At 37.6% G+C, this 23,757-nt stretch overlaps 1 protein-coding gene across 3 annotated transcripts in view; it reads left to right on the top strand.

Annotated features, from left to right (window-relative positions):
- The first annotated feature begins 2,166 nt into the window (after positions 1-2,166).
- camk2d2 (calcium/calmodulin-dependent protein kinase (CaM kinase) II delta 2) overlaps positions 2,167-23,757 on the top strand; it is a 28,187-nt gene continuing 6,596 nt past the window's right edge. Inside the window, exons 1-14 of one of the 3 annotated variants that reach the window (XM_057331108.1) lie at positions 2,167-2,536; positions 4,059-4,153; positions 13,532-13,591; positions 13,681-13,735; positions 16,493-16,558; positions 17,041-17,113; positions 17,652-17,754; positions 18,192-18,275; positions 18,853-18,947; positions 19,429-19,551; positions 19,652-19,735; positions 19,956-19,998; positions 21,785-21,822; positions 23,618-23,677. In XM_057331108.1, coding sequence (XP_057187091.1) covers positions 2,475-2,536; positions 4,059-4,153; positions 13,532-13,591; positions 13,681-13,735; positions 16,493-16,558; positions 17,041-17,113; positions 17,652-17,754; positions 18,192-18,275; positions 18,853-18,947; positions 19,429-19,551; positions 19,652-19,735; positions 19,956-19,998; positions 21,785-21,822; positions 23,618-23,677 — 1,041 coding nt within the window. In that variant the 5' untranslated portion in view covers positions 2,167-2,474. Of the gene's footprint in view, positions 2,537-4,058; positions 4,154-13,531; positions 13,592-13,680; positions 13,736-16,492; positions 16,559-17,040; positions 17,114-17,651; positions 17,755-18,191; positions 18,276-18,852; positions 18,948-19,428; positions 19,552-19,651; positions 19,736-19,955; positions 19,999-21,781; positions 21,823-23,617; positions 23,678-23,757 lie in introns of all 3 variants that reach the window. The other 2 variants (XM_057331107.1, XM_057331106.1) reach the window with 2 other exon arrangements.

Below are 23,757 nucleotides of genomic sequence, written 5' to 3'. Positions count from 1 at the left end.
CACATGATAAGGGCAGTAAACCGGTCACACAAAGAAGACAGAAACAACTGTCCACAAGTGGTAGTAACACAATGCGACCGCTCGCACAAGGCAGACACCCTATACAAGGGGTAAGCTCGTATGTGGGAAACGGTTCAAGCATAGCAAGCCAGCGGCTCTCAGCCGCAGCGCTAAGGGTAGAAACCGGCTCGGCTAGTTCTGTATCCAGCTTTCCTACAAGCATTACACAGAGCAACGGCAAACATGCGGTAGCTGTGTAGCAAACGCAGGCTCGAGCGGCTGCTGATAGGGCCCGCATTGAATTTTGCAACACTCGGCGCGCTGTGTAATGAAAATGCAATCCAAAATGTTCAACCCGTGAATGTTAATGCATTTAGGGAAAATAACATTTGAATGATCATTTTGCAACAGTTTTGCTTGGCTATCTTAAACATATATACTCAATCCGGGGAATGCATTTTAATTTTAATTTAGCAATTAAGAGCGTTAAAATATGCATTTCAAAATACATATTAAAAGTAGTGTAGGAACGGACAAATGTCAATTGTGTTATTGAATTTTCATTTTCATTTTGCACCTGATGTTGCACATATGTTATTTTAAATGTATAAAGACATAAATGCATTGTCATTTTACATACTGCATTGCCATTTTGCAAATTGCATTTCAATTTGATAATTGCTACCAATATGCTTCCATATCCTTGTACTAAACACTTGCTGCTGTCAAAAGTACGAGCTCTTGGTCCGCGGATAAACGGCAACGCCAATTAGCCTACTGACGCAACAGCCACGCGAGCATTAGTGCCACAAGAACGCGCTGTATCGTCTCATTTAAATTTCTGTCCCTTTTTATCAGAGCTTTTAGAAACATTTGTGCCGTTTTGTTCCTTTTTTGTTGCTTACGTCATGGGGTAAAGCGTTGTGGTTGAGAGTGGGAAGGGAGCTTAATGTTTTGTATTAAAGATTGGAAGTGCAAATCAATTTTAAAAATATAATGGTGTGCACGGATAAATCATTTATAATGATCACTGCAACACTGTGTAAAACACTTATAATTTTCCCATTTGATTTCATGGTGACTTTAAAATGACAACAGGGTAAATAAATGATGATATTTTAATTTGGAAGGTGAACTATTCCTTAAGAGCCAGGACTCGTTCTTAAGAACTGAAAATGTTGATACTGAATCCACACAGTAAAATGACAGAATATATTTTAAATGATGGCCTTCACAGTGGTGCACTCGTGTGGTGAATATACAGAACTGCAAAGAAATTTGTGCTCCGCACGTGGGCATGCGTGAAAATGCCAGCTGTAAAATGTGCGTCATTACGTTTTAGCACTCTATCTGCACATGCGCCGTGAAGTTATTGATTAGTCAGTAGGCTATTCAACCTTTATCCATACAGTAAATTTTATTAGTATGTTTTAGTTGTGATTTATTAGTGGTTATTTTGAAATAATGTTCATTAATGTACATACGTACATGTATATATTTTGTACAATGTATGTGCAATACACACTAGCCTCATAGCCTATTGATAATATTTGTTTAACGCAACCTTTGCACGTAGGCTATTACATTTGTATCAGTGTTTATAGGCTATTTGTCTGCTGTGTCTATATTTGTGTGTGTATATATATATATATATATATATATTGCGTTACTGGTTCTCTCTTCTGTAACAAAAAAAGTTATACATACCTAAGGTGCGTAAACATAGGCTATACTTTGCGAAAAAAAACTCATTCATTCATTCATTCAATTATTCATTCATTCATATTGGGTCACTTTTTTACATTGTAGTTTTTCAGCAGGTAGGCTATTAATTACACATTTTGCTCTCTATATACACAAACAAAATCATGCCGAGTGAAAGTTTAAAATGCAGAACAATTGAGGATGCAATATAAAAATACAGCAAATTCTAAAGGAAAGAATATAAATATAATTATATTGAAAATATCTTAAAAAGTAAAAAAATAATCACCAAGATTCGCACATTTTTTGTAAATATTTTATAGGCCTACTACTTCTAAGTACACATATTCCACAATTGTTTAGTATGATGTCATATAATAATTGATTACTAGGCCTATACGTTTGACCTTAATGATATCTACACTATCTCTGAGAAGGCGGGGCATTGCTTTGCGAGGAGGGGAGAAGGGGGCGAGGTGCTGTGAACACGTCCGAAAGAGAGATGGCAACGTCAACGCGCATATTGATGAGCCCATGGAACAGTCGGATGTGAACGCGCTTTTTCCTTACGTTGGTGATCGACCCCCCACGTTACCATATCTAATCAACTGCCATCGATCGGCGCATCTCACCTCGAGAGACAGAAACCTAAGCGGACTCTACGAAAATTTGCTCAAGTGCTCTCCTTTCGGTGTTAAGGAGGGACGAGAGGAGACCGTCTGCGCTTCTCCGCATCATCCTCTTCCTCGCGTTGCCGATTCCCCATCACAATGGCTCTGACCATTTGCACCAGATTTACGGACGAATATCAGCTTTATGAGGAGCTCGGAAAGTGAGTGCACGTGAACGATTGTGTGCGTGTGCATTTGTTGTATAATTTTCACGATTTGCCACATAACCGTTGCATGCGAAATGTTATTGTTTATCAACCAAGGTCTTGACATCTTGCTGAAAGCACAATGAAATGATGTATTTGACAGCTTAGCTGTTATCAAAGCCAACGCTTGTAATAAGCTTGACATGAGCGTTTGGTTGCATCGACTGGTCGCTCAAAAACTAAACGAGTGCCCATGCAGACATGATTGTCGGGCGCGTTTGGACATGGTGATGCCCAGGAATGTTGCCCGAGTAGGCACCGATTTGGTTAAGACGCGGAGATTCAGACCAGCACATCAGATAGCCGAGCAGCTGGAATAATGTAAATTTTGAGGAGAGTCGAGGGGGATACAATTTGACATATCTTTAGGGGGGAGGGGATGGGTCTCGGTATTTTTCCCCTGGAGACAGAAATACCCATGGCAATGCGACAGCGCGGACACACACATTCCCGTGCTGTTAATTATCGCGTTGGGGATTCCTTGCGTTGCGTCTGACAAAGGGTCGGGAGGGTGGATGGGCTGTAGGGTGAGGGGAGGGTGCTGTAGGGTGCGCAACAGGGGCCACATTGGTGGTTCCGATCTGGGGTTTTGGAGATGACCTGGTGCGTTTCAGCATTTGGACGTGCTGATGCGTTCTGATAGCCTCCGAAATGACCCGAATTCAGAGTGTTTTTAAACCAACTGTGAGCTTTCTTTGAAATCCTCCTCCTCGCTGCATGGTTCAATCTTTGGAATAACATTTCGTGCAAAATATGACTTATGCGCCTCCTGCGCATTGTTCATATATGAACACTGTGAACAAACGCTTCCCACGATCCATATTTGATCTATTTGAAGAGTTTGGTTACAAAATGAGATAACTCCGTTTTTAAATTTATTCAAAAATCATGTTCTTTTATTGTGCATTCCATTTAATATCAATCAAACGGCAATTGGTTTGTTTTGATTTAAGCCATAATAACAAAGAAAATACTGCTAACGTACACTATAAAACACAATAAATGCATGATCGCATAATAAAAAACATGATTTTTGAAAAGAAATTATATCGGAGTTATCTCATTTTGGAACCAAACTCTTCATTTGAACCAGATTTCATTTTACAAAATGCATATGCTTATTGTATTTTTGGTTGTTTGAAAAAATCACCTTGTATGAGAAAGGAACGAACACACCAGAGGGGGCATTTAAGGTGATGTGTAATTAACCCCCTCACTTCCCACGACTCCAGAGAAGTGTTTACTGCATAGGTGGCCAGCGAATATGCTATGCAATTTGAAAACACCCCCACATGCTCATCAAACACCCACACACATGAACAAACAACCGTAGTTGTGTAACCTTGGAAAAGCTCAGGCTGAGCCTCCGTCATGGCACACATTCTTCTCTCTGTGCCATATGCTCTATCCTTTTGGCATCCGGGCCTTGTGCCCATTTTTTCCTCACTGCCTCTTCTCTTTCCTCCTTTTTCTTTAGGGGAGCGTTTTCTGTTGTGAGACGATGCGTGAAAATATCATCCGGCCAAGAGTATGCTGCCAAAATCATCAACACGAAGAAGCTGTCTGCCAGGGGTACGTAAAGACGGCTTGATTTTTATTTTGCACGCTCCTGTCAGGTGTGAGGCAGTTAAAAGTCTTTGCATCTGGGCCTCATCTGTGCTGACGTAACGTTTGCTTGTGTTTAAAGGGATAGTTCACCCAAAAATACAAATTCTGTCATAATTTACTCACCCTCATGTCAAACATGCAGGACTTCTGCAGAACTCAAAAAAGAAAAGCTACTAAGCAACATTGGCCCCCATTGATTTCCATTGTGTGAATGACAATGATGAATAAATGATGACAGGATTTGTATTTTTGGGTGAACTATCCCTTTAAGTGTGGCTGTGGGATTATACATTTGTCACACATGCCTCTTATCAATCAGCCTGTATGATGAATTTGTGTAAAGTAAGTGTAAAATTAGTGGACACATGTTATGTACATGTGTGTATACACTGCACTTACATTTTTATTATATGTGTGTGTGCTTTCAAAGGCTTTGGCTGGTCTTATCCCCTATTGGAAAGTGTGGGCATAGAGCGACCCAGTTCTTTCAGATCCGTCACTGTAATTGTTGCTGTTTGCCTGCAGGCTCTGCCGCTATAGGGCAAAACAGCCAATTGGCTATCTGCCCTCAGTTCTACCAATCAAATAATTTCTTCCCAGCATCTTTTCTCAAAATAGCCAATCATGTCCGTCCTGTTGCCTTTTTCTCTGAGTTATAATTATAACATTTCCCGTAATGTTTCTCTCGCCCAATTGTGGATTTAGGTGTGAAAACGAGAGTATTATCTGGATCATTAGGCTTGAATTACACCCCCTCCTTTTTTGCACGGCAGAGTTGAAATGGACACCTAGATTCTGGGATCAGTATCACTGCGCTGATGCATGCTGGGATAGCGTTTCCAAAAATACAGCATCGGGTGGTGTGGCCGTTTATGTTGTATTCATCTCTCTCTCTCTTTCTCTGATATTCAGCACTGCAGTGCCATGCTACATCGGATGCTGTGCTATGTGAGAGATGGTCTTAACCCCTTTCTGTGATAAGCTCAGGAATTGTGATTCTATAAGCACACGCATAAAAATGCCACTGCACACAGATGCACATACGTATACCCCCACACGGATACTAAACCCTCCCTTACGGGTGAGATCATGACCTCTGGCTTCGGATTAAGAGTTGGTTAAGGGTGACATTTAAAGAGGAGATGGGTATTGACGGGTTGAAATCTCACTGTCTCATTGAATACATTGCAAAATTTGTATTAATCAATATATTTGTGTATTATTGCCTCAAACATGCAAAATAGCATAATAGATTAAGAAATTTTCTTGTTTCATAGAACTAGTCTTAAACATACATTTGTCGTTTTGCCTTATTTTTTCACACTTGTTTAAATTTATGTGTCACAATATAATTTTTTTTTGCCATAACAGTGGTATTAAAAGCATTATTATTAATATTGTGTTAAAGGGATAGTTCACCCCAAATTTTAATTCTGTCATCATCTTGTCATTTCAAACCTGTGTGACTTTCTTTCTTCTGCAGAACACAAAGAAGATACTGTATAACTGAAAACCACGGCTGTACCCATTGAATTGCAATGGTTTTGTGGTTTTTGCCATTGTTCAGTTACCAACATTCTTCAAAATATCTTGTGTTTTGCAGAAGTAAGAAAGTCATACAAGTTTGACAAGCTAGTGAATAAATGATGACAGAATTTCCATTTTTAGGTGAACCATCCCTTCAATACTACACATATGTTAATATAAATAATTCTGTGCCCATTGAAAAAATTGACACTGTGGATGTATCTTTTAGACAAAAAGGAGAAAACATTAACAAATTAAAGAAGTAAAACATAGGGATGGGCAGGAGTACTCGAACGCGATATCATTTCGGGCGGTACCCTGAGATTTGATTGGTTGCGTTGCGAGAGTTTGATGCGGTCCAGAGTCTAGTAAGGATCACTTAAGGGCATATGGCTCTGAAAGCGCACTGTGATGTCTGGTTTCACTTTGATAAATGTGACTAAAATACAGTCAAGTGCAAAATGTGCAGCGCTAAGCTGCATACAAATCTACAGCAAGTTCGATTCAATATCATTTTACACTCTGTCTACACAGAAGATTAGCGGCGCAATGCAACCCGTCAAATGGCAAATAGAAACCGAACAAGGCGTTTGCTGCGTCTCATCGCGCCGTATCCAGTGATTTCTGTTTACAGTGGGTTCTAGTCTTGTATTCGCGCCGCGGAGCAGGCTGAGTGTCAATCCATTCCCATGGAAGTTGATCTGTCATGGCGCTCACGCAAGCTTTAAGTTCAGATAGGAATAGATTGAAAACGCTCGCCCTGCTCCGCATCATTACATACACACCTTTATATTTGAACACAAAATGTCAGGTGAGACCACTGCTATCAGACAGACAAGTCAGATGAGCATAAGAATCTTTACCGTCAGCACTGACAGACAGAAGGGCAGCTTCACCTCACGCTGATATTTCTTTTAAGTGTGTTTTCAAAAACAATGCTGGTGAATTTTTAATAATCTAACAGTGTTAATTTAATTATTTACTCAATCTTGTCATAGTTTTATCAACATAAATTTTCATATCATTGTTGTTATTAAAATCTTTTCATTATCACCATGACGGACACACCCTGCCTCCCGCTGATGCCCCACCCCCAATTAATCGAGTACTCGTTTTTCAAACCTGTCCAGTACTCGAAATGAAATATGATTAAAAATGCCCATCCCTAGTAAAACATTTCAATAGAAATCCCTGTTCTATCGTTATCGTTATTTTTAAGATAAAATCTAATATTATGACAACCGTAAATGTTTGTTGTGAGTCTTTAATATCTTTAAGAGCCTGTTCCTAGCGTTCCAGGTTTTGCATTTTATAGAGAAAAGATTAAATTATGATAGTTTTGATTTCTGGGCATAGACTGTATATGGACGGAGTGTCCGTGACGTCACCCGTAGGTTTCTGAGGAGCTGTTGTGAAGTTTAAAGTGGGCGGAGCCGGCCGTCGCCATTTTAGCAGCGTGTCACTTCCGGATAATCGAATAGAGTAAAGAAGCGGGACGTGGTTGGAGCTGAGGCGCCTGGTTGCTGAATCACCCAATTTGCTGAATTTTAAGGCTTAATATCAGTTAAATGGGTGAGTTATAAAAAAAATTCACCCTCCTCACAGTTGTCATGAAGGGTAAAATTAGATATATAGACCAAAATAATATTTTGTACCAATCTGTAAACATGTTTTTTTCTTCTGTAAAGTTGCCCATGAATTAAGTTTAAGTCACTTCCATGTTGGCTTCACGAGAGAGATCGGTAGGTTGCCGCTTGTTTTGGGGTATGCTGTCCCTTTAAGATACGCTCTCAGCAAAAAAGTCTTGTAATCTAATCCATTTTTTTTTTGCAGTGCAAAAATAAGCAGGCAGAGAGAGGAGGAGAAAAGGCAGAGGAGGTTCAGACTGTAAATGAGCGAACTAGACTAAGAAAAAGGCAAAAGAGAGGTCAACAGACATGAAGCACACAGCTTGTGTATTATGTAAGGTAAATACTGCACAGAGCAGCAGCAATGAAATAGAGAAAACCACAAAGGGAAGTTTTAAAAATTAAAAAATTTGGTTTAACAATACTTTTAATAGACATTGTCTCATACGTCAAAGTAGAACTGCATTCTCTTCATAATACAATACATTTTTAAACAAAGATCGCTTCACATTTCAGGGGTGTTTCATTCACCATTCTTTCAGAGATTATTTGCGGAATCTTTCCATCTCTTGCTCACTTCCACATACTAAATTCGAGTAATTTGCATTAAGTCTGGAGGTTTCAATACAAGCAATAGAGGGTCATAAATTTTATTAATCAAGACATGAAATGAGCCTGCGGAAATGTTGTTTAGAACATTCACCACATCTGAATCTCCTTGACCTACGTTGAGTCATTCACTCTTGGTGGGAGAGAGAGAGAGTATGATCACATGAGAGGCTATGGTGCTGCAAAGCTAAAAATAAACTCATTGGTTTCTCAGACAGCACCTCGTACATGTCAACACACACACACGCGCACACAGTACAAGAATGCATCTCCTCCTTACCTCAATACATGGCTGAACTTTTGTTAGATATTCTTGTCCGCGTGTATTGAACTAGTAGGTCAGTGCTCATAATGTGTCTGAAAGCACGTAGTAAAAACTAAAAACTCACTTTAATAAACTAGGCCACTGAATTCTGAGGAGAGATAGCTAGGGCACTTTTAATTAGAGACACATCGTCTCAGTTCCGGTCTCTCTCTCTCGCTTTTTGACCTGTGGTTCAGTTTCTCTAATGGGCTTTAACTCGCTGGAGAGTCTGTGGTGTCGTGGAGATGAGGGTCATTTGCCTGAGGAGACACAGAAGGCTCTTCACCTCTGTTCCTGAGGCTGGAAATAAAGGAGCTAATCACAGTTTAGTGAATAGTGTTTGTGTTTCTCCCTGCTCAAGCATTCAACGTATAGAACTGAATGTTCTGTCCTAAGCTGTTGCCTGGGTGGATGCTGTTGTACATCCTCAGAGTGGTGTGTGTCCTTGAGTGTGCACGTGCACTGCATGTGTGTGATATGGATAAAAGAGAAAAAATGAGATTTTAAAGTTGTGCTTTTACACTAATATTTTTGAGAACAAGTCGAAAGACAGCATACTGTAGCAGTGTTTCCATAAGAACCTTAAAGGGAACCTTCGCCCAAAAATGAAAATTCTGTCTTCATTTACTCACCCTCAAGTTGTTCCAAATCTGTATAAATATCTTTGTTCTGATGAACACAGAGAAAGATATTTGGAAGAATGCTTGTAACCAGACAGTTCTTGGCCATCATTGACTACCATTCTTTGTTCAAAAGAAGATCTTTTGAAGAATGCAGGAAAGCAAACAGTTCTGGGGCACTTTTGACTACCATTGTCATTTTTTCTACTATGGTAGTCAATGGTGTCCAAGAACTGTTTGGTTACAAGCATTCTTCCAAATATCTTTCTCTGCGTTCATCAGAACAAAGAAATTTATTCAGAGTTGGAACAACTCGAGGGTGAGTAAATGATGACAGAATTTTTATTTTTGGGTGAACTATCCCTTTAAAGATTTCCAGAATCTTTGTGTTGCACAAAAGGTTGTTTTAGTGGAAAAAGGTTCTACAGAATAAAGGTTGTTTCCTTTAAACGCTTATGCGTATTTTGCATTTTTTTATCATATTTTTTATTTTAAAGAGTTCCCTACCCAAATACAAAAATGTATAAAAATGGTTGAATTGTACAGAAAATCATCTAAATTTGATCTAAATTTACAATTATTTACTTTACTCTAAAGTGTTAGACTGGTAAAATATACAATCTATGTTTTGTGAGTTTGTGTGATATAAATATAACTTTATTATACTATAATAATATTATTCATTTTCACAGGGTTAGATTTTTATGTTCTTTTATGTAACATAAATGCGAAGATGATGAGACTGGTAAGAAAGCTAATGTTCTAACCTTTATTTTTAAGAGTGCACTCAATCATTAATACACATTTTCAAATATGCTGGGTTATTTTCCACCTGTAGTTGGGTAAAAACGGAACAAACCCAATCGTTGTGTTAAAATAACCCAGAAAATGTTCAAAAACCTTTTTTGGGTTCTGAAGCAACCCAGCATGGTTGGGTTAGTCCCTTTTTGACCCAATTATGGGTTGAAAATAACCAAGCGTTTTTTAGAGTGTATGTTTTCAAATAATTTAAATGAATTCCACATTTGTGAAAAATGTTCTGCTTACACATGCATATCCTAATTGCAACCACCCAGAACATCCTCCCATAGTAAGTGCATAGCAACATCCTTAGAGGCAAGATCACCTTAGCAACTGCATCGCAACTGACATTTTATTCTTGTAAGTAATGTAAAGAAATGTAAAATGCTACAGCGTTTTTCAGTTGCATTTCAATGTCACAATTTATGCATACATAGTGCAACAAATGCAAATGCAATGCAAATAAATGCTATTCCAAAAACAATTTTCCTTATGAATGTCTTCTGAGCAGTATATATTGTTGTTGTCGGGTAAGGGCTAGGCCCTATCGTTTATTTACTGGTGCTGCATGTAAATCCAGTGGTATCTGTATAATAAAGAAGAATCTGGGTGAATCTGTTCTGGTCTGATTATAGGCAGCTGGGTCACACATCAGAAGACTGCGATCCGTGTTATTTATTTATTTATCAAACATGATTGCTATAGCCAAGTCAAAGGACGAGGTTTGGTCATTCATTGCAGCGTGTATTGCTCTCTCTCTCTCTCTCTCTCTCTCTCTCTCTGTCTCTCTCTCTCTCGCCCCCCTGTTGATCTCAAATCTCTCATTAATCTCCTGGAAAAGCAGCACCAAACATGAAGGAATACTCTCTATCTCACACACACACAGCTTCACCCCCCCACACACACTGCTGCAGTGCGGAAGGCTTCAGATAGCAAGCGTAAAAGAGAACAGCCGACTTGTGTGTGTGTGTGGGAGGGGGTGGTGGTCTGTCAAATCAAGGCCTTTACTTTTTTCTGACCAGGCTGCATTATAGACATTCATTATATATGTTCAATATAGACAAATATACACACACTACTACTTTTGACAAGTGGCATGTAGTCTAGTATACACTATCGTACTTTACAAAGAGCCAACGTACAAATGACAGGGTTCACAATACCGCTGTCTTCCTGCCGTCATGTCACTCGCATTCAGTCTTTTGTTTACGGTTTAGATAATGCAATGATTGATAGCATTAGCGTTTGGCCTTGTCAACTGGAACAGCACGTGCTGTTGGCACGATAGCAGCGCGCATCAGCGCAGAGCGGTCACATGGTCGTTCCGTGTGTCATGTGACATACTTATACATGTGTTGACCTACCACTTTAAGAACAAGATATGAAATGTAATATTAGCTCCAGCTTACTGCCGAAAAATATGTAGTAAACATAAGTACGCAGATTGTCACATTAACATTTTGCATTTGTATTTTAAATATAAAAACATTTTAAATGGATAGACCATGTTGAAAGTGTTATTTTATTAGATTCTGGTAGTCGTGCTTGGTCCAACGGCAGATTAATAGCTCTTGATGTTGTTTAGTGTATAAATATATAAATATGGCGTCTGATCCGAGCATATCTTGCATATGCACATATTTTTTTGGATGCAGTCCTCCTTTCCCCAAACTTGAATGCTGTTTTATTATAAAACACCAGAATTAAAGGGATTTAAATTCTGTCATCCTTACCTGTTTGACTTTCTTTCTTCCGCAGAACACAAAAGAAGATATTTTGAAGAAAGTTGGTAACCGAACAGTGTCGGCACCCATTTACTTCTATTGTATGGCCACAAAACCATTCTTCAAAATATATTTTGGTTCTGCTGAAAAAAGAAAGTCATACAGGTTTGAAATGACAAGAGGGTAATTGTAAATGTAAATTTTCATTTTTGGGTGAACTGTCACTTTAAGTGTTAAGTTACCTTGTAGTTATAAGTGTCATCATCTTATAGTCGTTTAATTTCTACCGTTTTATAAGGAGATGTGTCAAAGTTTGAAGGATAACATTGAAAGTTGTGCTGGGTTTATGGGATCCAGAGTGCTGTGATATTTGCATGCAGGGCTGGTTCCACTGCAGAGAGGAAGAGAGGCCTTTGCTTTCTGATTGGTGGAATAGTTGCTAGACAACAGATGTCTGGCCGGTTGGTAGGTGGACTACCTGTGGAGCTTGGGGGTGATGGGGGGTGTTTATTAGTGGTAGAGAGAGAGTTGTGGGGGACTGAGGGAAAAGATTGCAGATGAATCTATTTTATAGCTGATAAACTGAAATGTACTGAACGTCATACGGACAAAAATCAGCGAGCGATGAATCAAATGAGCGATATGAGCTTATGTGCATCTCATCTATCCCATGCACCACCTCCTAGCTTAATTTATTCTGTTTGCCTCTCTAAAAATGAAAGGAGGAATTGAACATGGCCTGGAGCTGATCGTTTATGCTTAAAATTTCAATTTCAATTTGAATAAATCACATTTTACTGTGTGATTCACTGGATTTCGTTTCACTATGAATCAGCTGTGACAGAGTTCAGATAGCACACATCACACTGCTCATACTATTTCAAAAGTATGCAGTGTTCCATGCACAGAATTGGATTTTTTGGGATGCATAAATTATGCAGATGATGTTTGCCAAAATGTGCAGTCTACAGTTAATGTATCCCACAATGGAATGTGCTCAACCTGACCAATGATCTGAAATCTGTATCTCTTGCGATTGTTCATAAAAGAACAGTTCACCCAAAAATAAAAATGTTTTACTCACCCTCAAGTTGTTCCAAATCTGTATAAATGTATTTGTTCTGGTGAACACATAGAAAGATATTTGGAAGAATGTTTATAACCAAACAGTTCTGTTGACTACCATAGTAGGAAAATTTTCTTTATATTTTTTTGTTCTTTTGTACACAAAACAAGATATTTTGAAGAATGTAGGACAGCAAACAGTTCTGGGGCACTTACGACTACCATTGTCATTTGTCCTTTTATGGTGTCAATGGGGTCCAAAAACTGTTTGGTTACAAGCATTCGTCCAAATATCTTTCTCTGTGTTCAACCAAACAAAGAAATGTATACAGGTTTGGAGCAACTAGAGAGTGAGTAATTCATGACAGAATTGACTATCCCTTTAACTTATTATTAGATCATGCAACAAAATGTAATGATGTCATGCAATTCAATTCACTTTACTTTGGGGAAAAAGAAAAGTAAGATCAATTGAAAACAAATGTGAAAAATGAGGACAGGACTTGATTTCATCTATCCTGAATTTATTGGATGTTAAAAAGTGGTTTGAAAAATAAGAAGACTTGGTGACATCACACAAACAGGAAAGGCCTATATCAGGCGAAATAAGTATGTTTTAATATTTATGTTTTTTCCACACAAGAATCATTTACAATACACAGGGATATACTGTATATTAGTCAGGTCAACTTAAAATATGTGTCAACTTTAATTGAATGTGGTCAAGTCAACATCATTCTTTAAAAATTATGTTTTTCTTCCGCTTGTGAGTTAAGTTTAGTTTGTTTAGTTTTTTTCATCGGATTTGTACAGAAGAGAGAAGGGAGCATGTTGTTATTTATAGTTTTCTGCAGGTCAGGGTGCCATCTGCCCGGCATACACGCTGACAATCAGCACACTGTCCCCTGGTGGTTAATCAAAGATCTGCAGACATGTGCTCAGCTAACACATGATGAAGCGCCTTTCACAACCAAATCTGTTTGCACTAAAGATACACGCAGTGACAAATATGTCCCATATGTCATCCATTGTCTCAACAAAGCTGTTTTTTGACTCCCTTTCAGATCACCAGAAGTTGGAGAGAGAGGCCAGAATTTGCCGTCTCTTGAAACACCCGAATATTGGTAAATTTCCAAAGACATTCTAACAGTCATTTGTATTGCATGACGGCAACTAAACATGAGAAAATGACAGCATACAATTCTCTCCGTAGTGCGACTTCATGACAGCATATCGGAGGAAGGCTTCCATTACCTAGTTTTTGATCTGTGAGTATGCAAGATAACATTATCTCTCCTTTATTTCTTTTATATTATAGTCTTCGTGCTTAATATTAGCCTGTCCCATTTACAAAGTGCTAGTTGATATTTATGTGATAGCAGGACAGTGCCCAGAGGGCAGCCTGCATTAAACCTCAGAGCCCATGAGACCGCCCGCTTATTTCAACATTACTGAATGAACCTGATATACGTAGCATAAAAATATAGTTTTATAACGCATGTATTATAGTTGTAGCTAGTTCTGTAACCCATGAGCAGTCCAATAGATCATGCTGACTGCTGTGTGCGTGGTATCAAGAAACACAATCTGTCGTGAATGAGCCTACAGTTCGCCTGTTTGACAAAATAAATGGACTAGCATCGCTTTGCTAGTTTCTGTTTAGTATCTCAGGTGCCAGATGGGAGAAAGAAAATAAATAGAATAGAGTAGACATAAAAATGGAAAGCAACGAGGAGAGTTGACTCAAGCTGTCATATTCAGTCATATTCAACATACTTTTTCTGACTCAAATTCACAAATTGTGACTGAGACAAGTGCATGTAATGCTTTTATGAGCACTGGTTATTTATGAAGAAGCATTCAATGCTGTTTTGTTTTGTTTGTTTGGACTCTGAGTAGAGAACAAAAGTGACCATAATAAGTGTTATAATAAGAGTTAAAAAGTGTAATAATATTCTGTCCGCTAGAACACCAAAAAAATTAAAGTGACATTTCATCCAAAAATACTTTATTTACTCACCCTCAAGTGGTTCCAAATCTGTATACATTTCTCTGTTCTGATGAACACAGAGAAAGTTATTTGGAAGAATGCTTGTAACCAAACAAAGAGTTCTTGGCCACCAACTAGTATTGTTTGTGTTCCTACATTCTTCAAAATATCTTTTGTGTTCAACAGAACAAATACATTTTATAAAGCAACATTTCCTACTATGGTAGTCAATGGTGGCCAAGAACTGTTTGTTTACAAGCATTTTCCCAAATATCTTTCTCTGGAATTTATACAGATTTAGAACAACCTGGGTGAGTAAGGGAAGACAGAATTTGAATTGTTTTGGTGAACTGTTCCTTTAAAATATATATTTTTTGTAAAATTATGCTCACCATGTTATTTTACACACAGCTTGTACATTTGCAGTTTATTTCTGTATTTTAAAAATACATGAAAATTCTTTAAAATAATCAAATCAAAACAGTTCATTCAGCATGGCCGCCATGTTGGTGGCATCCCTATTTAAGTTAACATTTTATGCAAATACGTTTCAATCAACTTAAATCAGGAAGGAACATAGTCTTCTATTTGCCAAGCATGCCTTTAAATAACATCCTGCATTCCAAAATAAAATCAAATAAAATATGTAGCTTATTTCCTTTGACTCAAACCATACTACAAACAGGATTTTTAAAGTTACAGATATTGCAAATGTACGTAACAAAGTAAAAAGAACAGGCAGTTGTATAAACCATTTTTTCTCATTGGATTAAAACACTTATTCTTACAGCTATACACAACATTTGCTGTTTTAGTTTTAAACCTTGTGTGGTATTCACGTCTTGTCATTCTAATGTTTCCTAAAGAAATTATGTGATTAATTGTTTTTTTTCAATCTATATTTATTCATAAGATAAACATGTTTTTTTCACCTATATAAGATAGATCGTACCTGAATAGCACATTTTCCTAAATGTAATTTAACGTTGTCTGTGTTGTTTGTAATTGAGATAAAAAAACAAGTATATTTTCATTCAAATAAAATAATGTGCATCCACTAGACCTGCGAAAAATGGCTTAGTAACAAAAACATGGTCTTTCCCCCTCTCTTTATACTACATACCTAGCTAACCTCCTCTATCCTGCAAAAACTCACCATGGAGTGGCTCAGAGATGACGTATTTTTGTATGCTAACCCGGAACGAAAGCCAATGCATTTTTCCCATAGACTTTTGGAAGATCGCAAAAATAAGATCTGTGATTAACAAATGTTCATGATGTTTACACGTTTCGTCTATCAAGATCATCTTTACAGATTGACACACTATATTATAAAATATTTGCTATTTTTGAAGCCTAAATACAATCGCCAGAAGTATAAACAACAACTATGTTCGCTCTATATCAAGGTCACAACCACCAATCCTCCGACAACTTTCTCAAACTTTATTAAAAACGTGTTCTCTGGCAAGTAATTACTCCGTGAATGAATCCCCAAAATGATTTGTGCCCATGTTGCATTATTTGTGAGATTTATATGCGCAATGACATCTAATGTCAAAGGAAGTTGTCGCTTTTAGCAACTTGTTAGCAACCGCCGCTTTAAAGACAAAATAAAGGTTTAGAAAATCACAAACGGGTTATAACTGGTGTGTTTTATGTCATAGATTAAAACGTGAAAATATATTTTTTCCCTACAGACCTTATTTCAGGCGATTTACCAAAAACCCATTCAAAAAACCCATAGACTTTGGGGCGATGGAACCGGAAGTCTTGGCGTTTGCATTCAAAAATACGTCATCTCTGCGGTGCTCTTGAGTTGTTGAGATCACTATTATTCCTGTTTCCATGGTAACAGCGACATCTCTGATTGTTGCTTCTCGCTTTGTCATTTAACAAGCACAGATCTCATTGTAGCTTACAATTGATTGATGTTAAAAATCGATTTTGCTATGGTGATTTTGAATGGCCTTTTTTTTAGTTCAGGAGACCGGCTTTTGTGTTACGTGACATAAATGTTGACCTTTGACTTCAGGGTTACCGGAGGTGAGCTGTTTGAAGATATTGTAGCGAGAGAATATTACAGCGAAGCTGATGCCAGGTAGGAACACACACATACACAAAAACCCAAAGGTTGTACATTATCACATTCATTACTGTCAAAAATGTTCTGCTTACGGGCACATTTGTTTAGGCTGCTGATTCTGTTGTAGGGTCCGAGATATCTACCCTGTTCTTCCTCTAATGATGATATTTATACTGATGATAAATTGTACCCTTCCTCCTTGTGTGAATGTAATTTTGCATGTGTGTCTTCGAGCTTGGCGTAATGAAAAGAAAGAGCAGCGAGTTATTTATAGATGATAAGTGACTGCATGCATACACATGATTGTGTAATTCTACAGTATGTACAGACCCCCACAACATCTTGAATTTTATTGAAGAAGAGGGTCGATGAAGTCCGTTCTCTTTCTTTCTTCCCCTCTGTTCTTCCATCGTCACACTTCCTGTCTGTCTTACATTTAATTGCCGCTGTCTCTCTCTCTCTCTCTCTCTCTCTCTCTCTCTCTCTCTCTCCTTTAGTCACTGCATTCAGCAGATTTTGGAGAGCGTTCATCACTGCCATGTCAATGGGATCGTCCACCGGGATCTGAAGGTCAGGACACACACACACGCACTGCTCCAGACAGTGCCACTGAGTGTAGTCCAGTGCCAAATTTAGCACCGTCTGACGTGGCCAGATCCTGTATTGTCTAACAGAAAATAGCTTTTTGTAGTGCGCCGCTGTTTCCGAGACTCTAATATTTTGTTCTTTAGTCTACTGAAATCCACACAGAGCCTTTTAGCTAGCGATAATCAAGCCACATTCAGAACCGTTCAGACTGTGTGACAGATTTAGCTTTTGTCGTACTTCTTACGAAATGTTCTGTCTTTCAACCTAGCGAGGAGGAGTGAGTCATCACAGCACGGCCACCGTTGAATGAACTAAAATAAGCTTTAATTCAACCAATAGCTGCTTTTAGAGCATCCCATTAGCCAGGTGAAAATGAATATCTTTCAGTGTTATATACAGTATATTTATATATACAGTATGTGTGTGTGTGTGTGTGTGCGTGTGTGTGTGTGTGTGTGCGTGTGTGTGTGTGTGTGTGTGTGTGTGTGTGTGTGTGTGTGTGTGTGTGTGATTCTTATAGCCTGAGAATTTACTGTTGGCCAGTAAGATGAAGGGAGCTGCAGTTAAGCTTGCTGACTTTGGTTTGGCCATTGAGGTCCAGGGTGATCAGCAGGCATGGTTTGGTAAGTATCGTTTTTATACATAAGGATGATCTGTCCAGTCTAACTGGATAGCCATGCTGTTAAACATCAGATCATTTCCTTTAGAAAATATACATGAGATCTTAAATATATTTCCAAGGCATGAATGAGGTTAAATTGAGAGCAGATGTAAACTTCCTTAAAGTCATAGTTCACCCCCCCCCCAAAAAAAAATCTGTCATCATTTACTCACCCTCTTGTCATTTCAAACCCGTATGACTTTTTTTCTTCCGTAGAACACAAAAGAAGATATTTTGAAGAATGTTGTTAACTGGCCCCCATTCACTTGCATTGGTTTTGTGTCCATACAATAGAAGTTAATGGGGGCCAGTGCTGTTCGGTTGCCAACTTTGAAAGAATAATCATTAATTGCTGTATAAACCACTGTTTTATTTCTCTGAACCGTTTTTTCTCTCCAGGTTTTGCTGGTACACCAGGTTATCTGTCCCCAGAGGTTTTGAGAAAAGATCCTTATGGCAAACCTGTAGACATGTGGGCATGTGGTAAGTGAATCACGGCAACATCAGCCTCATCACTGGGTTGCTTTGATGGATGTCATTGTTGAAGCTCATTAACTGAATATTAAATTATTGCAGCCTGAGAGAGTTTTTGAGCAGCGTTGAATCTGATCAGCTAAATGGAGTGTCTCTGCTAAATCGACTTTCTGTTTTTAGGCTTAAAACTAGTCAGTCCGTTTCAAGCAGCTGAATGAATGTTTCAATTTGCCCTTGATATAAAAGAGATTACAACAATTATTTGGAATTACAGAGTTCTTTTCCCAAAAATGTATTGCGTTGGTAAAAGGCACAGTGAGGGTATTTTGAGTAAATAAATACAATTGATAAATACTATAAAATAATAATAAATAATCAATATAATACAAGTATGGAAATCATAAATAAATAAATATCCCAGACATACAGTAGTCGCCTTTTCATTGATCTTTTGCCAATTAGATTCAGCCATGTACTCAGCGCTCAAATAAATTGCATTTGTATCTACACATCATACTTAATGATATTTGTCTTAAAGAAAGTTCCCCTGTGATTGTTCTGCTAATAGGAGCTCTCTTTCATATAGGTGTAATTCTCTACATCCTGCTTGTTGGATATCCGCCATTTTGGGATGAAGACCAGCATCGCCTCTACCAGCAGATCAAGGCTGGCGCCTATGACGTGAGTCTGGCTAACTGAATTTATGATGATTTTTTTAAGCCGTAGTGTTCAAATGCACACAGAGCACAGCGGAATGCATGAACTCTTCTAGACATTAGAATGACTGGCTCTTGTTTGACAACATCTTGTTTTTTACTTCATTGATAAGAAACGTGTGGTAAATGTATTTTCAATGTACGTATATTCAGTTTTCAGAAGAAGTCACCTGCAATTTTATGTTTCAACCAGAGATGGTGAAATAATGGCATTGCAGCTTTAATATTCATATTTTATTCATCTGAGATCAATTGCACTCAGTCATTTCTTGAGTTTTTGATGCAATAAATAAACTTAATGAGGTTTCTAAGAAATCTGATGATGATCTGCTAATCTTCCTCATATCTCTGATGATAATTAATGTAATTATTCTTCGGTACCCAGGGCTCCCAGGCCGACAAGTCATACGCATTCATTAACTGATTCATTACTTGTGTTTTGATAGTTTCCCTCCCCTGAGTGGGACACGGTGACCCCCGAAGCTAAAGATCTGATTAATAAGATGTTGACCATCAACCCTTCGAAACGCATCACAGCTGCCGAAGCTCTCAAACACCCATGGATCTGCGTATGTGTTTCAACACGCGTACACGAACACACACGCTTCAGAAGTGTTTCCTACTCCTCACTAATCACTTATATGTATGTATTTCTCTCGCTGTCTCCAGCAACGCTCAACTGTAGCCTCCATGATGCACAGACAGGAGACCGTTGAGTGCTTGAAGAAGTTCAATGCCAGAAGAAAGCTCAAGGTTTGGTTCTTTCTGGATTTCTTGTCTCTTCCTCAGACGTCTTTACACAACATTGGTCAAATGTTTTATTGGCCTCCAAATAATTTATCGTGCTATTAGAAATTGAGAAAAATGAGGGCATGCAGATTTCTTCTGCTGTTGCCTTTGTACTGTTCTGTTCTTTCATTTCTCATCCTTCTCTCACTTTTTTCCTCACTTACAAAACTGTTATTGCAACCAGGGTGCAATTTTGACCACTCTGCTGGTCACAAGAAACTTCTCAGGTATGTTTAGCACCGCTGATCTGTGAATGTGTGTGTTTATGAATTCCTCTGGGTTACATTTCCAATATAATGGTTTGGTTTTTTGTTTGATTTGTTTGATATTTGTTCATATATCTTGTTTTAAGTTGTGTTGTGGATTATTTGATATTGTTTGTTTATTTTTGATAAAGGACTTTTAAAGTGAAATCTTTTTGAAAACTTTTTCTTTCCTGTTCATCGTTGCTTTGTCTCTTTTTGGGGGGGTCCTGTGTGTCGTGTGAGGTAAGAATCTGATTGGACGTTAGAAGGGGATGTGTTTTTACTCTAACCAGTTAGCTGGTTTGCTTGTTTGACACACTTCCCTGCTCTGAGATAACCGTACCCTTGTTTGCATGTTATCAAACAGATTACATTCATAAGTCTGCTAATATTTACTCTAGATCTTGCATTTAGTCTTTTAAAAGTTAACAATTTTTACAAAATAAAACAATTGTTACAGTTTTAACTGTTTCATTTTATGCAATGCAGCAGAAATGTTTTATTGGATGAGTATGTTGGGAACGCAGCACCTTATGAATGTAACCACAATAATAATTGACAGTATTTAACTATTTGGAAAGTAAACGTTTCTTGTCTTGCTTATAGAATATCTTCAATGCTTGCTCATTCTGGTTACATTTCCATCTGGATATGTTCATTTACATCATGGAATGAAACATTTATGTATAAGCTATATTGCTCAAAACTTTAAAATATGACAGCTGTTAGCAAAACATAGTTGAAATACATATTATTATTATTATAGAATCATAGAACCGCTTTGAATGAATCTGAATTTGTATGGTTGTCTGCACTCAATCTGTGGTAAACCGTCTTCAAGCAACTCTTTCTTCGAGGACAAATGTATGCTGTATTGTGCCTTTTATGCATGGCAAGTCATGTTTGGAACTCAAATACTTCTTTTTATATTTCAAGGATTTTAGATTTTAGAGAACCAATTGGTATGTTTCACCAGATTCATTATCCTAGTTATATTGATGGCTTGACCGTGGCCCCAAAAATATTTGAAAAATGTGACCCTGGATCAAAAAATTTACACACCAAAAAAATACATCGTATGGGTCAAAATTATTGATTTTACTTTTATGCCAAAAATCATTAGGAAATTAAGTAAAGATCATGTTCCATGAAGATATTTTGTACATTTCCTACCCTAAATATATAAAAACTTTAGTTTTGTGAGTGGATGGCTTGCTACAGCGCCTCTGATTAACAACTTCAAAGGCAATTTTCTCAAAATTTTTAAATGACTGCATCTCAGCCAGATATTATCCTATCCTAACAAACCACACATCAATAGAAAGCTTTCAGATGATGTAAAAATCTCAATTTCGAAAAATTTACCCATAAGACTGGTTTTGTTGTTCAGGGTCACAAATAAGATGTACTTGCTGTGCAATGCAATAGATAACAAAATAATTTGAACCATATGCAAACAAATTATGAACAATGGGAGATTCTTGTATCTTTATAAATGCAAACACACATCTTTAAGAACAGAGTTGCTTACGTCTGGTTTTCATTGTGACCTGGGTTTAATCTTTTTTATCCCTTAGCATTGCTTTATAGAGATCCTTTCCCTAAAAACGAACGATTTGTACGACTTTTAAGTGTTTCCTGCCCGAGGTTTTGTGGCACAATAAGGAGAACGAAAAATCCCAGAATGCCTGCTGCATGTGTCTTCTTAGATTTGTAAAGTTTTTGTATGCAAATAATTATGTTTGTCTTTCATTTTTATCAACAGCAGCCAAAACCTTGTTGAACAAGAAGACAGATGGTGTGAAGGTGGGTTAAATCTGTTTCCTGTTCATCTTTTGGCAAAACCAAGAAAGAACATCAGAACTTGGCAATGCCTGAGAACCATTTACAGCAGGAGCATTGTGCATCCTACAGATCTGCTTTTTGTCTGTTGGATGTTTTTCCAGAAATTCTGAGGTTTTAATTGGATCAGTTTACAATTTAACAAAAGTGCTGTGTGGCATTTTATTCAATTTCAATTGAATTTTTGAGGATATATTAAGGAAATTGGAAAACAAATATCAATTTGGATCTTTTAGTCATTAATGGAATGTTCAGTTCATTCCCTGAATTTGCTGGAAATTAAGTGGAATTACCATCATTCTCATTTTTATTTTGTCTATTTCAATATGTTTGTCAATGTGTAACATAAAATTTCAAAATTGACATTGGGGGAAATTCACCAAAAATCCATCTCGCCCACTGATAAAATAGCTAATAATTATTTGCATGTTGATCAGAACCTCTTATGCCCAAAACAATCAGAGACCATGTCTATGGCATACAGCGTCCAAAGTTTGGTGAGAATCTTGAAGTTGGTGAAAAATTTAGTTGAGAATCTATTGGACCACCGGGTTAAGTCACAAGCTATTTTTATTATTTTCGTATTTGCAAGACAGATAAATTAACAATATCAAAAAATGATTTATTAAAATAAAATAAGAATGTCCAGATATGGAGAAACAAGGTTTCGCCCAACACTCATTTTAGCAAACAATGTCAAGAAGTCTAATTTACTTGAAAAGATGATGTGTTTGCACATGGTTAGTAAATAAAAGGCTTTATAAAGGGTTTTAATGCTATTAAAATGCTTTTTTAAAACAGTACACAAAATGGTTTGGTGAATTTACCCCTGTTTTTACCCAACATGTTTCAGTCTTTGATTTTTGTCCTGCTTCCTTATTCTGGATGTCTCAGATGTGATGTTGGTTTCACTGTCACTTATGCATTTTTTATCTTTGTTAGCTTTTATTAGCTATATTATTATAAGTAAAAGAAAAGAGATGCCCTTAAAGCAAGATTTAAAGTTCATTTGGATCATATTTTAAGCATTACAGAGTGGATAGAATTATAATTTTAAAAAGTTTACCAGCAAAATAAAGAATCTATATTTTTAACATTATGGCTCAACTCTGTTTCAGTCATGACAACTCTCGGAGTGATGATTTATTAGCATAGACGAGAAATGTACATAAGCTTGATTTTGGCGGACGAGATCTGCTACGCTGCTGCTGCGATAATACAAAAATAGTTCAGCTTAGTCAAAAATAACAAAGGAAAGCTGCTGCTAGAATGTAGAACCCCCGCAGCAGATCTCTACAGGTGGAGCTGGGGAGGAGGAGGGATAAAATAGGTTTTCAAAATTGCGCAGCATGCGGAGCACATGTACTGTATATGGTTACATAAATAGGGAAGTATTTCTGATTGGCTCGGGGCGCGTTTGAATGAGCCAATTAGCGATTAGTTTAGAGTTTCATGCTTGAACTATATAAACTTATTATTATTTGTGGTACATCATATGTTTATATCTGTATTCACCATGTGTACTGAACGTTTCTGTTATATTCATTCTATATATTGGCATCATCAGATCATACACCATAAACTCCTGCATGTGTATCTACAGTACGTCCGTCAGCATATCTGTGTTTTTCTATTTGTGGATCTTCTTCCGAGTTTTCTTTTTCCCAGTTTTGTGTAATTTTGTTTCCCCAATATAATACAGTAGACCCCTCAGTGTGATATTTGGTAATGTGTGATCTGCTCCTCATCCCACCTACAGGTTAACAACAAAACCAACCTAGCCAGCAGCCCCAAAGACACAGGCCCCGCCCCAGCACTGGTACCCACGACAACAGCCCCACCCCCCTGCATGACTCACCCAAATAATCCCTCCCCCTATGACCAATGAGCCATATTTGT

The sequence above is a fragment of the Triplophysa rosa genome, linkage group LG4 (genome assembly GCF_024868665.1).
Source record: "Triplophysa rosa linkage group LG4, Trosa_1v2, whole genome shotgun sequence".
NCBI lineage: Eukaryota > Metazoa > Chordata > Actinopteri > Cypriniformes > Nemacheilidae > Triplophysa > Triplophysa rosa.
Note: the sequence above shows the minus strand (reverse complement) of the source record. Positions and strands in the feature narration are given on the sequence as shown.